The 14,440-nt window shown below is 45.5% G+C and overlaps 1 protein-coding gene across 3 annotated transcripts in view; it reads right to left on the reverse strand.

Annotated features, from left to right (window-relative positions):
* The window catches only part of TOX2 (TOX high mobility group box family member 2), a 106,827-nt gene that overhangs the window by 27,440 nt on the left and 64,947 nt on the right, over nucleotides 1-14,440 (reverse strand). For all 3 annotated transcript variants that reach the window (XM_054573401.1, XM_054573400.1, XM_054573402.1), the window contains exon 3: nucleotides 5,734-5,979. In XM_054573401.1, the coding sequence (XP_054429376.1) occupies nucleotides 5,734-5,979 (246 nt within the window). The remainder of the gene's footprint in view (nucleotides 1-5,733; nucleotides 5,980-14,440) is intronic.

Raw genomic sequence — 14,440 nt, forward strand, 5'->3', positions numbered from 1 at the left:
AAGAGCAATAAAAAGAATAGGTTGTACTGGGGGATCACTATTACCCCCAAGGGTTGGGGGTCTGTGGTCCCTTTTCCTCAGACTTGAAAGGGGATCCCCTTGCATCTCAATGGTGAGAATCAGAGGTAGACCAAGTCTCCTGGGGACAACAGGGGTGAGGAAGAAGTGGGGAAGGGAGGAGGAGAGAGGGGAGAATGGAGGTGGAACCCAGCTCCACCAAAGAGAGGACAGGAGGAGAAGGGCAGAGGTTTTAGGGAGGATATTAAGGAGCTCCCAGAATCCGCGCACAGACTGTGTCCCTGAGCCCCAGCCTCAGGTGCCACGCCCTCGCCCAGGGCTGCAGGCTCTCTCCTGGGAACCGCCTCTAAGGCAAGGGGCGGAATGGCAGCTAAGGCACTACCCAGCCCTCCCCACCACAGTCTACACCAGGGTACCAGCCTGGAAAGGCCCTTCACACGGCCTGGGGGTCGCTGGGCCATGGCCCCTAGCCCTTTCCGAAGGACCAGTCCTGGCAAGATGCCTTGGACAGGAGCCCAGAGCTCAAAGGCTCTGAAACTACCAATCGAGCACTCAGGGTTTTGATCTAAGCTGGTAAGATTTGAGCCCCCAGGCCAGGGGCTTAAATGTGCAATGATGATAGTGGGGGGGTTATTCGACCTCACATTCACACACTTGTCCAGCACATCACAGCTGACAAAGCCATGGTTCCCATTCTCCTATTTGTAAGTTGGCCAGAGTTAGAATCCCATTCCATAGATGGGAAAGCGGAGGTTGGGGGAGGAGCGATCTAAGGTCCCCGAGAAAGCACACAAGAGTCGAAGCTGGAGGAGAGTGTGTGCATGGCAGCTGTGCGCCACTCCTGTATTAACGAAGGCCGGAGATGGGACCACACAGCTCCAGTGACCCATGGGGCTCTGCCTCGCGAAATCCTTACCTCCTGAATCACCAGAACCCATGGCTGGGGCAGGGAAACCTTTGCCAGAATTCATTTCCCATCAGCCTCATCTCCACCGGCCCGAGGTGCTCCCAGGAGCTTCTCTGGTCTTGCCGAACCTGTAAGTTCCCCAGGGAACTTGTCTGAGAGCACCAAGCTTTGTCCCTTCCCAGGATAATTCCTCTCCTGGGTAAACCAGGACCATAAGCTCGAACATTTCCCAAGGACGGCTCCAAAATAAATTATTTCAGACTTACCAGAGGCTGCTTAATAAATTCCACTCTTCTAGTTTCTTTGGGTATTTTAGAAGCTGATTTATACATACAATATCTCTCTCAAAATGAGACAATCAACACAGGATAAAATTATTGAGTTATGAAAATAGGGGTCAGATGGAGGTGCAGCGCTTTAAATTAAACCAGCAAAATATATCTTTCATACTAAATTGACTCTTTTTGTCTTGGAAATGAATGTTTAATCAGTTAAGACACTGAAGTCGAGGGAGAAGCCTTAAGCATATTTAATTTTGTAAAGGGGCCCGATTCCTCTACCATACAGGACTCCTGCCAGCAGCCATGCCTTTAAAACAGAAGGGCCGACTCCCACGCATGTCAGGAGGCCACGAGGGCCAGGGCAGGGGACCAGAAGGAACCACTGGCCTCTGAGATCAGAGCCGCAGGGGCTTGGCATTACTGCACTAATGAGATGGCTGTCAAATGCCTTGGCCTCGCTCTCCTCTCCAGGGACAATATTCTTAACACACCTCAGTCTGTGCAAACAGCACCTGTGGCGGCATGGCCATCGGGCGTCCTCTGTGCCACCTGTGGCCCCGCAGCCCTCAAGCGTCTGGTAAAACTGAGAGGGGCAGGGTAGGGGACAGAGCTCGACTTGAAGTTTATTTTTGTTTTTTGTTTTTAATCTTATTAGCTGTGTCATAGTCATTCATTCATTTGTTCATTCATAAAGCACTTCTAGGATCATTATGTGTCAGGCCATCATATCCTAAAGGTGCCTCTCCTGGGTGCACATAGCTCCATACACTGATCTTATCCGATCATTTACCACCTTTTCAGAAATGGGGTTTTCGCTTGTCTCTCCACCTGCATGCACGAGGGGTTCTTTAAGGGCATCTCATAGATCCATGGCTCAGAATAGCAGGTGGTCTCTAGTAGGTGCTCAATAAAGCCTGCTGCACAGGTGATCACTGGTAGGTTGAAAATGGCCCCCTAAAGACACCAGATCTTAATCCCTGGAACTGTAAATGTTACTGTATGGGGGGGGGGGCAGTCTTTGTGGGTGTGACAAAATTAAGGCTCTTGAGATAAGGAGATTATCCTGAATTATTCCTAATGCCATCACAAGCATCCTTATAAGAAAGGCAGAGGGAGCCCTGGTTGGGGGGCTCAGTTGATTGGAGTGCCCTCTCGTACACCAAAATGTTGTGGATTCAATTCCCGATCAGGGCTCTTAACTAGGCTGCAGGTTCTATCCCCAGACAGGGCGTATGCAGAAGGAAACCAATCGATGTTTCTCTTTCACTCTGACATTTCTCTCTCTCTCCCTCCCTCCTTCTCTCTCTACTATCAATAAAACATATCTTCAGGTGAGGATTAAAAACAAAAAGAGAGAAAGGCAAGAGGGGATTTCACTGACAGAAGAGAAGGTGACAGGTTAGAATAATGCAGCCACAAGCTTCTAGAAGCTCAAAGCAGCAAGGGGCAGGCTCACCCCAGAGCTTCCAAAAGCAGCTCACCCTGCCTGACACTTTGATCTGGGCCCAGTGATACTGATCTCACCCTCTGTCCTCCAGAGCCGTAAGTCAATTTCTGGTTGTTTTAAGCCATCAAGTTGGTGGCAATTTGTTAGAGCAGTCACAGGAAAACTGATACAGCCCCCTACCTGTCTGAGCCCCCTTTTCCTCATTACGGGAATACCTGCTCCCTCGGTTTGGGTGAGACTACGGGAGAAAACATCTGTACAGCCTTCTGCGCGGGGCTTGATCCCTAACAGGTGAGGACACAGATTCCAGCATCACCCCCAGAGTCCGCACTTCCCTACCCACAAGCACCTGCACCCTGCAGCTCAGGCGAATGTTAAAAATTTGGCTTCATGGGTGCCTTGTCTCTCTTTGCCAGACCATCCCCATGGATGGACATGCTCTTACACGGTTTCCTAATTGGTCCGGCAGCCCTTCCCTGGATAAAGTAGTGTGGCTTATCTTTCATTACATAACAAGGGAATATAAAACTCAATGGACCCTTGAAAACTCTGCCTAATGGAAGAATTAAAGCAATCTGAATTTGTGAAGCATCTTTAACATGAGCTCATTTTAAAGAAATCTGGAAAATGACTGCAAAGTGCCTATTTGGACCGAGCCCAACAAAAGCATTTCCTAAGCAGAGAAATCCAGGGGTCATCCGTGATAAACAGATAGCATCTTTTGTAATTATCAGAGCTATTATAACCAGGTGGCCCTACAGAAGTACCTGAGAGCCTCTGCTGCCTGTCCCTTCTGCTAAATGAGACTGACGGGAAAACAGGGCCATTTGGTTACAGTGGGAATTCGTTTTATTACTGCTAATAAGAATTGTTTACTCAGTGCCAGACATTTGCAAAGACTTTACATACATTATCTCAGATGCATTTCACAGCAAACTGGAGGAGGGTACTGCGACGTTTCCAAGAAATGGGGACCAAAGTTCGAGAGTATAGCCAAGATCTAACGCAGGTCTGTGGGATGCCACAGCCCATACACTCACCGCTGCTCCACGTGGCCGCCACGGAGCCCCAGCACCCGAGGCCTGTGACACTGCAGCCCAGAACCACGGCCACGCTCAGCCCTGATTCACAGCCCTGCCCTGGCTCGTGCTAGCATAAATTCTGAACTGGGACAGTCTGGCGTGAGGAGGCTTTTGTTAGGGAATTGGCTGGCAAGCAGCTAAGGTACAAGCATTCTGACCAAGTGGAATGGAAACCATATGGCCGTGCTATCTTTAGTCCTCCTAGAGAGAGACGAGGAAGCTCGGGCCCTGCATTATTGATGGGCCCAAAGAAAACTGCTCCTCAAGGAGTGGAGCATCCATTCCCACAGAGCTCTTTGGCCAGACCCTGAACATTACACAGTGTGGATCTTGAGTGGGCTTCCTCCCTCCCTCTTCCCTTCTCTCCTTTTATTTCTCACCAAGATTAAAAAAAAAAACAACATATCTTACAAAAAATACATTGAGTATACCGGTTTCTTTTTTAAGCAAGGAAATTTGGTAGCGATGAGAGTCCACAATAAATAAATGAAATGCAATCCACATTGTTAGAATATTAACTGTACGTCTGAAGGTCCCAGGAACCTGCTAGAACTGGACCACAAATCTGGCCGTGGGCTCTGAGCAGCGCCTGCAGAGGTAGACGCCCCCACTCAACGCCACGTGATTCTCACAGGAAATCACCTCAGCAGCACCTCCTTCCCTGTCAGAGGTGTGCTGGTGACCCAAGCCGACAAAACTGAGGACTGAGTCCTCCTGGACACAGTGACTGATCCAGCCACGCGTCATCATGGTCGTTCCTGGGAAGTCCAGGCTGCTGCCCGCCAGAGGTGTCGTGGAAGACACTGGCTGCCAGCAGCCACCACACCTGCTGCGTGGAGAGGCGGGTGGGACAGGGCCCTAATGACACCACTGGGCTCCCTGGGTCCAGCCCGGCCTGGCACCCTTCGTCCACCCCGGACATTTCTGTCTTTTTTTGCTTAATCTAGTTTGAGTTTGGCTCCCGTCATTCAGGGATGAACTCCAGAGTTGTGACTCGTATATAATATTAACTGTGAAGAAAAACAGCAAAAATAAATCACGGAATCATAGTTATTCAGGAGAATTACTAGAAATCCCTATAGGAGATTTTTCTATAATACAAAAATTGCTCTACTGGTTTTCTGTGGGTCTTGATTGTTCAAATCAGCCATTAGGCTAAAAAAACCCCAAACAAACAAACATCTTTTTGGCATGGGATTCAGGACCCTTGAGACCCAGGCTCTGGGAACGGTTTCACATCCTCTCTCCTTCCTTGGCCCCAGGGCCCTTCCCTCCAGCCCAATGCAAACAAATAAACGACAGGACTTCCCAAGTGTGACAGGAGCCTCCAGCCTCCTGCTTTTGCACCTGCTGCTCCCCAGCCCAGAAGGTCCTTTCCTGCTCTGCCGAATTTCTCCCGAGCCTGCAGACTTTAACCCAGGGGTCACCCTCTCCCCTGGCAGCTGGAACAAGAGACAAGATTTTTTAAATTATCTGGTTCTGTTTATATGAAATGTCCAGAATAGGCCAAGATATGGAGACAGAAAGTAGAAAAGTGGTTACCCAAGGCTAGGGGTTGTGGGAGGGCTGGGCACAGATTTCCTTTCTGAGGGTGACAAAAGGTTCTAAAATGGATTGCGCTGCTGGTCACACAACTCTGGGAATACACGAAAAGCTACTGAATTGTACACTTTAAATGGGTGAATTGTATGGCGTGTGAATTAGATCTCAACAAAGCTGTTAAAAGTAAAAACTCAGATGAGATTATACTATTAAAAATAATACGAAAACAAATAATACCGAGCTATTATAAATAGAGTGCCCAAAGCAGGCAGTACAATGGTGCAAATTTCCCTCCACGCCCAGCCCCGTTCCTCAGACCCCCGTGCATGGAGCCAACCAAGCCCAGACCCTGCAGTCCACAGGAGGGTCCTTATCAAGGCACCAACATTCTGCTTCCCTTCCAACCCCCACCCCTGCTGTAACTGGCAGGAACCACGGCGGGTGACCGGAACTCACCGTGGGCAGCTGGCCCGATAGCAGGTGGCTGTCCTGGGCCAGCATGTTGGACACCATGATGGCTGGGAGGTCCATGGCCTGGTAGGAGTAGGCAGGGAGCAGTCCGTTGGGCGCGAGGCTGTGGCACAGCGAGTGGTAGCTGGCTTCGTGGTCCCCCAGGTGCAGGAGGGATGGTTCTGGGAGGTTGGGGGGTGTTATCGGGGGGATCTCATAGTCTTCGTTGCTCTCGTTCTGGCTGTTGTAGGTCTAAAACATCAAAAGCGCATGTTGTCAGGGGCAGTGTCTTACAAATGCAGAACATGCTCCACCGACAGCACCTACAACAGCAACAACAATAGTGATAACTAATTCTTGGCAAAGGAGAGAAGGGACTATCCCCCTGCAAGGCAGACGGTGAAGATGGCCTCATGACCTGGTCAGACTCCTGTCCCAACCACCAGTGGGTGCTTCCTCCTACCAGAGGGTCTGCATACAAACACTTGGCCCCCTGGAGAGTGGGGCCAGCTCCTGTTTACCTGTTCTCTGTCCTCCCACCAGGTCTGGCCACTAAGCCCACCGTGATTCCATGGTTCCACATCCACCCACCTTACAGATGGGAGAACTACTCAGATCCAAGAGGAAAGTGGCTCATCCAAGGTTGGTAGAAGAGCTGGGAACAGAGCTAAAGCATCCTGACTCCCTGTCTGGTAGTTTTCCAGGGCAGCTGGACAACTTTCTCTTATGTGCTCCCAACAGCGGCCCACCAGCTCCTCTCCTGGTCTTTCTCATCTTGGTAAATGTACAAACATCCCTCCGGGAGCACAAGCTAGGAGCTGTACTAGAAACCTTCCCTTCCGATCCTGATTTGTCCATTTTTCCCACCTCGCTGCTCTGACCAGGATGCTCCAATACAATGTTGAATAGAAATGATAAACATTCCCTCTACTGGAATCCTCTGCCCCTCTCCCCTGCCCCCCAACGCTCTCATCCTTACTCTCCTCTCAGCAGTAGGTTTGGTTTAAATGTCTTCCCTGATACTCTCTAGAGCAGGTCACATCCCACTATACCCTCCCAGGTTGTCCTGCATTTCTCCTGAAAAGTACTCCTCGACCTTGTAACTAACTTCTTGCATAATTATTTAATGCTTTAATGTGAGTTCTGCCAGGACAGCCCTTGTATGCCCTGTTTTCCAGAACCTGGCACAAAGTAAGAGCTCAAAACTAATTGGCCGACTGGATGGATGAGCCAGGTCCTAACACAGATGCCATGAGCTCATCTTGGCATCTCACTCAGCCTCTGTGACTGCCCTGGCGGTAGGCGGTGCCGTCCCTATTGTTCAGGAGGCAGTGGGCTGCCGAAGGTTGAGAACCAGAGTGCCTGGGTTTGAATTCTGGCTCTTCTGCATACTAGCTGTGTGACTTTGGGCATGTCACTTAACTTCTCTGTGCCTGTTTCTTCATATGGGAAAAGAGGGTAATAACAGTACATAGGACAGAGTTGCTATAAAGAACAAATGAGTCAATACGTGCAAATTGCTCAGGACACTAGAACACAGGCAGCACCCTCAGGGTTGGTTGTTATTGCTGTTGTTGATCTCCCTGCCTGGAGTTTCAGAGATGTTAAGGAACTTCTCCAAGGACACAGAGCAAGTGAGCAGCAGCTTATGCACTCCGTGTGTGCGCTTGTCTTCCCCTCTGCGAATGTTCCTAACTCCTCACAACACAGGTTTGTGCGCCATGGAGGGGGTGTGTGTCTTTGGCCTGACCACTGAGGTGGGCTGGGGCTGACTTTCTTTAGATGGGACTCAGCCACCGGCATCATATAACTCGGAAAGCAGAGTTCCAGGAAGCCTCTCCCGGCCCCCTGCCCATCCTGCAACGGGACTTCTCTCATTCCCCCTCCGCGGCCCCTTGTACGTGCTTCCCATAGTATCATTACCTCCTGAAATGATTCTGATTCTTTACTTACCTTCTGCTGTGTCCCTTCCCCCAGACCCCAAGCTCCATGGGGGCAGGGATTCAGGCTGTCTTGTCACCAGTGCCTGGCACATGGTTGGCGGCACTGGATGAGCACATGAAATGGGGGAGTGCACGGGCTTTAGGGTTAGACCTCACCCAGGTGTTTCCGCCTCTATCCCTCCTGACAGACCAGATGTCTCTAAGTGACCCATTGTTCATGTCTGTCAACTGCCACCTTCCTCGCTGCCCACCGGCACCCAGGACAGGTGCTGGCACATGGCGCATGTCCAGGGAACACTAAATGATGGCACAAGTCCATTCCTTTCACTAAAAAACCAAAACCTCAACACGTTGGAACTGGCCCAATCAACCAGAAGCCTTTCACAAATAGAAGCATATGGTATATCAAAATATTAGAATAACACAGTTATGACAATTCATTTAAAGAGGCAATTAGCATACTTAAAAATAACTAAGCTTGCAAACATGTACATGCCTCCTTTGAATGCAATCAAATCCTAAATGCATGACACCTGAATATCAACCTGTCCTGTCTCTGACTCATACTAAGCACCTACTGTGTGCCAGGCACTATACCAGGTTTTCCTACATACATTGTCCATTTAATCTGATGAGTTCTGCAAGCTCCGTTTTCTCTCCATTTTTCAGACAAAGAAGACTAAGCTTAGAGAGTGAAGGTATCACATAGCTAGTAAGTCTTGGGTGGGATTCAAACCTAGGTCTCATGACTCTGAATCCAGGCTTTTCCCACACTAGGTCAGAGGCCTTTTCAAGATTCTAATTTCTCACTTCCCCTGAGTAAGAGACGGGGCGCTCAGTGGTACCTAACTTGCTCTCTGGCACCAGTGTCCTCATGAGAATATAGAAAGAGATGTCACATTATAAGAGTTTCAGAAGCTAAAATTAGTAGCAAAACTTTACAGGGAAACTTCTGGAAGAGTTGTCTCTTCCTTTGCACCATTTTCTCATAAACCCATTCCAATCATATTTTCATCCCCTCATCCACCAAAACTGCTTCACCAATCACGTCTGTGTTATTAAATCCAACGGTCAGACCTCCGTCCTCACCTGACCACTTTGACCTTCTCAGCGACATGTGACGGAGTTGGCCACCCCCTTCCTCCTGGGAACAAACTTCTCCCCTGGTTTCTGGGATACCACACTTGCTGGTCCTCCTAAATCGCAGGCCATTTCCCCTGTATGTCCTTTGTGGGTTCCCATTCTCCCCCCGCCACGTATGAATGAGGATGTGTCACAGAGCTCAGGTTCCAAACTTCTCCCCTAAACGCACTCTCTCCTTTGCGATCTCGGGGCTTTAAGTCCCACCTCTGTGCTGCTGACTGCCCAGACCACTATCTCCAGCCTGAGCCCACGGCTACCTGACACCTCTGCTCAGATTCTAACGGACATCTCAAGCTTAACGTGTCTGAAAGGGAACTCGTCCACCCATGGTCTTCGCTTCCTCAACTAATGGCAAGCCCAGCCTTCTGGTCGCTCAGGCCAAACTCCTTGCAGCTATCCTGGACTCCTCTCTTCCTCTCACATCCTCCACCGATTCTGTCAGGAAATCCTATTGGCTCCATCGTCAGAAAAAATACAAGATGTGTCCACTCTGGTCCAAGCCATCATCTTCTTTACCCTGGTCGACTGCAGTGGTCTCCTGGCTGGCTCCCCTGCCTGACCCTTGCTAAGGTCTATCTCACTCTGGGGCCAGAGCGAATCCTGTTAAAATGTAAGATCATGTTGCTCCTCTGCTCGCCACCCTCCAGTGGTCCCCTTCTCACTCAGACTAAGAACAGGGTCTTTAGAACGGCTCTATGGGCTACTCCCTCCATTCCACCTCCGTGCCTTTCACTTCCTTCCCATCACTTCCTACTGTTCTTGTTCGCATCACTCTGGCAAACTAGGCATGCTCTGCCTCACAGCCTTTGCACTGGCTGTTCCCTCTCTCTAGAATGTGCTTCTCTCAAACATCTACACAGCTCATTCCTTTGCCCCCTCAGGTCTTAACTCAAACATCTCCTTCTCAGTGATGTCTACGCCCAGTGCTTCATTTAAAATTGCAAGCCATCAGCCACGCTCTATTGTTTTCTTTTAATCAATTGTCATCTTCTAACGTCCAATATATTGTCAATTTATTGTGTTTATTGATTATTACCCTTCTCACCCCACTAGAGCATCTGCTCCATAAAGGAGGAGGTTTCCATATGGCTTGTTCACTGCTGTATCTCCAGTTTCTTTTTCTTTTTTAAAGATTTTATTTCTCTTTAGAGAGATGGGAAGAGAGGGAGAAAGAGGGAGAGAAACATCGAGGTGCGAGAGGTACATTCATCAGTTGCCTCTTGCACTTCCCTAACTGGGGACCTGGCCCACAACCCAGGCATGTGCCCTGACTGGGAATCAACTGGCAACCTTTCAGTTCACATGCTGACACTCAATGCACTGAGCCACACCAGCCAGGGCTATATATCTCCAGTTTCTTCCTGACATGTAACAAGAGCTCGAATAGTATTTGTTGAATGAATGAATGAATGAATGAATGAATGAAAAAACAAATGATCTATTTACCAAATACCAGAAGAAATAGTGGTAAGCAAATGAAAGGACTGGCAGCCTGTGAAGATCCCCATTTCTAGGCTTACCTTTGACTTTGACCCAAGGGTAAGACACAGATTGACTCCGTCCAGCCTTCCTCCCTTGATGGAACTGGGGCATGAAAAACCGTGTCCTTTGTGGGGAGTGAGTTGGGGGGAGGAGGCACGGAGGCAAATAGCAGAGCCAAGAGGTGGGGGGTTACCAACACACAGGGAGGTAGAGGTCCATACCAGACGTGGGCTGTGAGGCTGCTAGAATCACCTTGTTCCTCAATTCTTCCACTGGTGCTTCTCTTTCCAAATCAACTGAGGGATGGGGATTCAGAGCAAAGCATCGTGACTGGGATAGAAGGCAAATCCAGAAGGAGGATGTCATGCTTTTCCTGCACCAAACCAGGAAGGGAAGGACGCCAGACTGATTCAAATGGCCTCTGGGGTTTTCCCCTCGGGTCAGAGATGGGTATGCCATCTCCTGGAATTCCTATAAGGAAGGGTGTTAGTGGGACACTGAAGGCAATGACTTCTCCAGTCAGGGGAGTTAATGGGCAAAGGGGAGCCCTCTCCGTTCCTTGAGGAGGTGGCAGATGGGAAGAACTCTAAGAACATCCAATGGAGCAGAAGCCTGTTGCAGAGATAAGCTTATGTTCTACGGGATCATCTGAATAAATTCGTATGTTTACCACAATAAAATAAAATGACAAAGGAGTCGAAAAGTCAACGATAGGCAGTAAAAAAATAGATAAATTCTTTTAAATAATCCTTTCTGAAACAAGTACACAAAGCTTAAACCTCAAGAATAAAAAGTAAACCCAAGAGATTTCTAGAAGTGGTGAGCTGAAAAACCACTACAATTTATATTAATTCAAAAAAGCTGTCAGAAGGTGAATGCAGGATTTAATGTGACAATTTTATAAGGATTCCTAAAATAGAAGAGGTATAGGATTATAAATTTAATAATGATCACAAACTAAAAATCTAGAGGATTTCAGCTAGAAGCTGTGCCTTTCTGAAAGGAGGAAATTATAGATACTGATCAGTTATTTATGTTGCAAGGAAAATATAAGTTTAAATACATTTGTTATAATTTCTTAAAATTTATTAAGGTAACATTTACATAAAATAAAACTTACCATTTTTAAATGGTCACTTCAGTGGCATTTAATGCAGTCATAATGTTTTACAGTCATTACCTCTATCTAACTCCAAAACATTTCCTTTTCCCAAAAGAAGCCCCACGCCCATTAGCAATTTTTCCCTATTCCCTTGGCTGCCCCAATGCCACCAACCTGTATTTTGTCTCTGTAAATTCACCTATTCTGGATAATTGACCTATTCTGGATCTAAATGGAACTATACAACACGTGACCTTTTGCATGTGGCTTCTTTCACTGAGCATAATGTTTTGAAGGTTCATCCAGAGTGTAGCATGCATCAGTACTTCATTACTTTTTATGGCGATATAATATTCCATTGTACGTATATACTACATTTTGTTTATCTATTCATCCACTTATGGACATCTGAGATGTTTCCATCTCTCGGCTATTGTGAATAGTGCTGCTTTGAACAAGTATATACATATATTAGTTTGAGTCCCTGTTTTCAGTTCTTTTGGGTATATAACTAGGAGTAGAATTGCTGGGTCATATGGCAATTTTATGCTTAACTTTTTGAGGAACCACCTAACTTCATACATTCTCCCCAGCAATGCGTGAGAGTTCCAATTCCTCCACATCCTCACAGCCAACACTTAGGTTCCACTGTTTTCCTTTTGGCCTTCCTAGTGGGTGTGAGGTGGTAGCTTATTGTAGCTTTGACCTGTATTTCCCTAATTGTTAATAATGCTGAGTATCTTTTCCTGTGTGCCTTGGCCATGTGCATACCTTCTTTGGAGAAATATATATTCAAGACTTTTGTCTGTTTTTAAATTGGGTTGATTATCTATTTGTTGTTGTACTATAAGAGCTATTTATATATTAGACATACTAGACCCTTATAAGATACAGAATTTGCAAGTATGTTTCTCTCATTCTGTACGTTGCCTTTTCCTTTCTTGATAATGTCCTTTTAAGCATTTTTTTCTTTCATTGTTCATGGTTTTGATGCCATATCTAAGATCCATAACCAAATCCAAGGTCATGAGGAATTACTCCTATGTTTTCTTTTGAGAATTTTATGATTTTAGCCCTGAGGCTTAGGTTATGGACCCATTTTGAATTAACTTTTGACTACGGCATGAGGTAGAGTCCAACTTCATTATATCGCCTGTGGCCATCCAGTTGTCCCAGCACTGCGTGTGTGATAAAGAGACTGTCCTCTTCCTATTCGACGGTCTTGGCACCCTAGCTGAAAATCAATTGGCCATAGATGGAGGGATTTATGTCTGGACTCTTACTGCTGTTGCATTGCTCTGTATGCCTGTCCTTGCGCCCATGCCACACTGTTTGGACTACTGTAGCTCTGCAGAAATTCTGAAGTGTGAGCCATCCAACTTTGCCTTTCTTTTTTAAGAGTGTTGTGGCTATTCAGGGTCCTTTACAATTTCATGTGAATTTGAGCATCAGCTATTCCATTTCTGCGCCCAAAGGCTGGCGGGAATTTGATAGGAATTGCATTGAATCTGAGGATCACCTGAGTAATATTACCATCTTACCAATAGTAGGTCTTTCAATCCAACTATTAAAATGGGATGTCTTTCCATTTATTTAGGTCTTCTTTAATTTATTTCAGCAATGTTTTGTGGTTTTCAGTGTTCAAGTCTTTCACCTTGTTGGTCAAATTTATTCTGACATATTTTATCCTTTTGGATGCTATTATATACGTGGAATTGTTTTCTTAGTTTCCTTTTGGGATTATTCCTTACTGGTGTATAGAAACACAGATGATTTTTGTGGATTGATCTTATACCCTGAAACTTTGTTGAATTTGTTTATTAGCTAGTTATTAAAATTTTAAGGAAAAGCAGAAATTCCACCATTGGAGGAACCATTGGAGGAACAAAGAAAAACGGGGAAGAAATAGAATCTAATCAATCTAACAAAAACATGAGAAGAAAAAAAAATAGGAATGAACTATGAAACATGATAATAAGGAAACTTCATAAAATGACAGTACTAATACTAAATACTAGTGATCACAAAAACATTAATAATTTTATTTCTCTTGTTACAAGATAAAAATTAATATTTTTATTAAAATAAATGAATATAGCATATGACATTTATAATAGCCATGCCTAAAATAAAATGACACAAAATGTTAAAAATTAGTAAATATATCAGGCAAATAAAAAGCAGAAGTGGAAAATTTAATAACAAATTAAGTCCAATTCAGGGCATGAAAGCATTAAAGAGACCAAGAGGAATACTTATTTTGATAAATGATACAATTCATTATGAAGAACTGACAGACATAATTTTTATGTAGACTGATAAACCACAGAAATATAAAATGTAAAAAAATATTAGAAGTACAAAGAGAATTTAACCAAACCATAAATACAAGACACTAACATATCTCTGCAAAAATGGACAAATTGATGAGGTAAAAGTGAGTAAGGATAGACGAGTCGAATAACATAATTTCTTGATTTGTCCCAATATTTAAAGAATACACATTATTTTCAAACATGCATGGAACACTTAAAACACATGAGTATGAACTAGATACCCAGATCATCTCAAAGTTTTCAAAAAGTTGAAATGATGTAGACCACATTCTAGGATCTAAATGTACTGGCCTAGTTTTTAACAAAAAACAAAGATAGCAGAGAATGGAGGAAACAGAAGAAAAATGGAAGCAGGCATTCCTAAGTACTTAGGAGCTCTGAGAGCAATCTGCTAAGTAACTTTTGGGTTAAAGAAGAAATCACAACTGAAATTACATACAATGGAAACAAGGCCCAGCAGAACCTGCGAGAGATGGACAATGGAAAATGTATAACTTTTTACCTAAACACGTTTATTAGAAGACAAGAAATACAAAATAAATGAGCTCAGCACTCAACTCAAGAAGCTAGAAATAGAATAACCAAATAAACCAAAAATCAGTAGAAGAAAGAGAAAACAGAAAACAAATTTTAGACAATATAAGGAAGAGCTGGATTTTTTTTGAAAAGTCTAACAAAATAGTAAATCACTAATAAGAAAAGAAAAT

This window comes from Pteronotus mesoamericanus, unplaced genomic scaffold, assembly GCF_021234165.1.
Source record: "Pteronotus mesoamericanus isolate MK-2021 breed Mesoamerican mustached bat unplaced genomic scaffold, CSHL_Meso_final contig_25, whole genome shotgun sequence".
Lineage (NCBI taxonomy): Eukaryota > Metazoa > Chordata > Mammalia > Chiroptera > Mormoopidae > Pteronotus > Pteronotus mesoamericanus.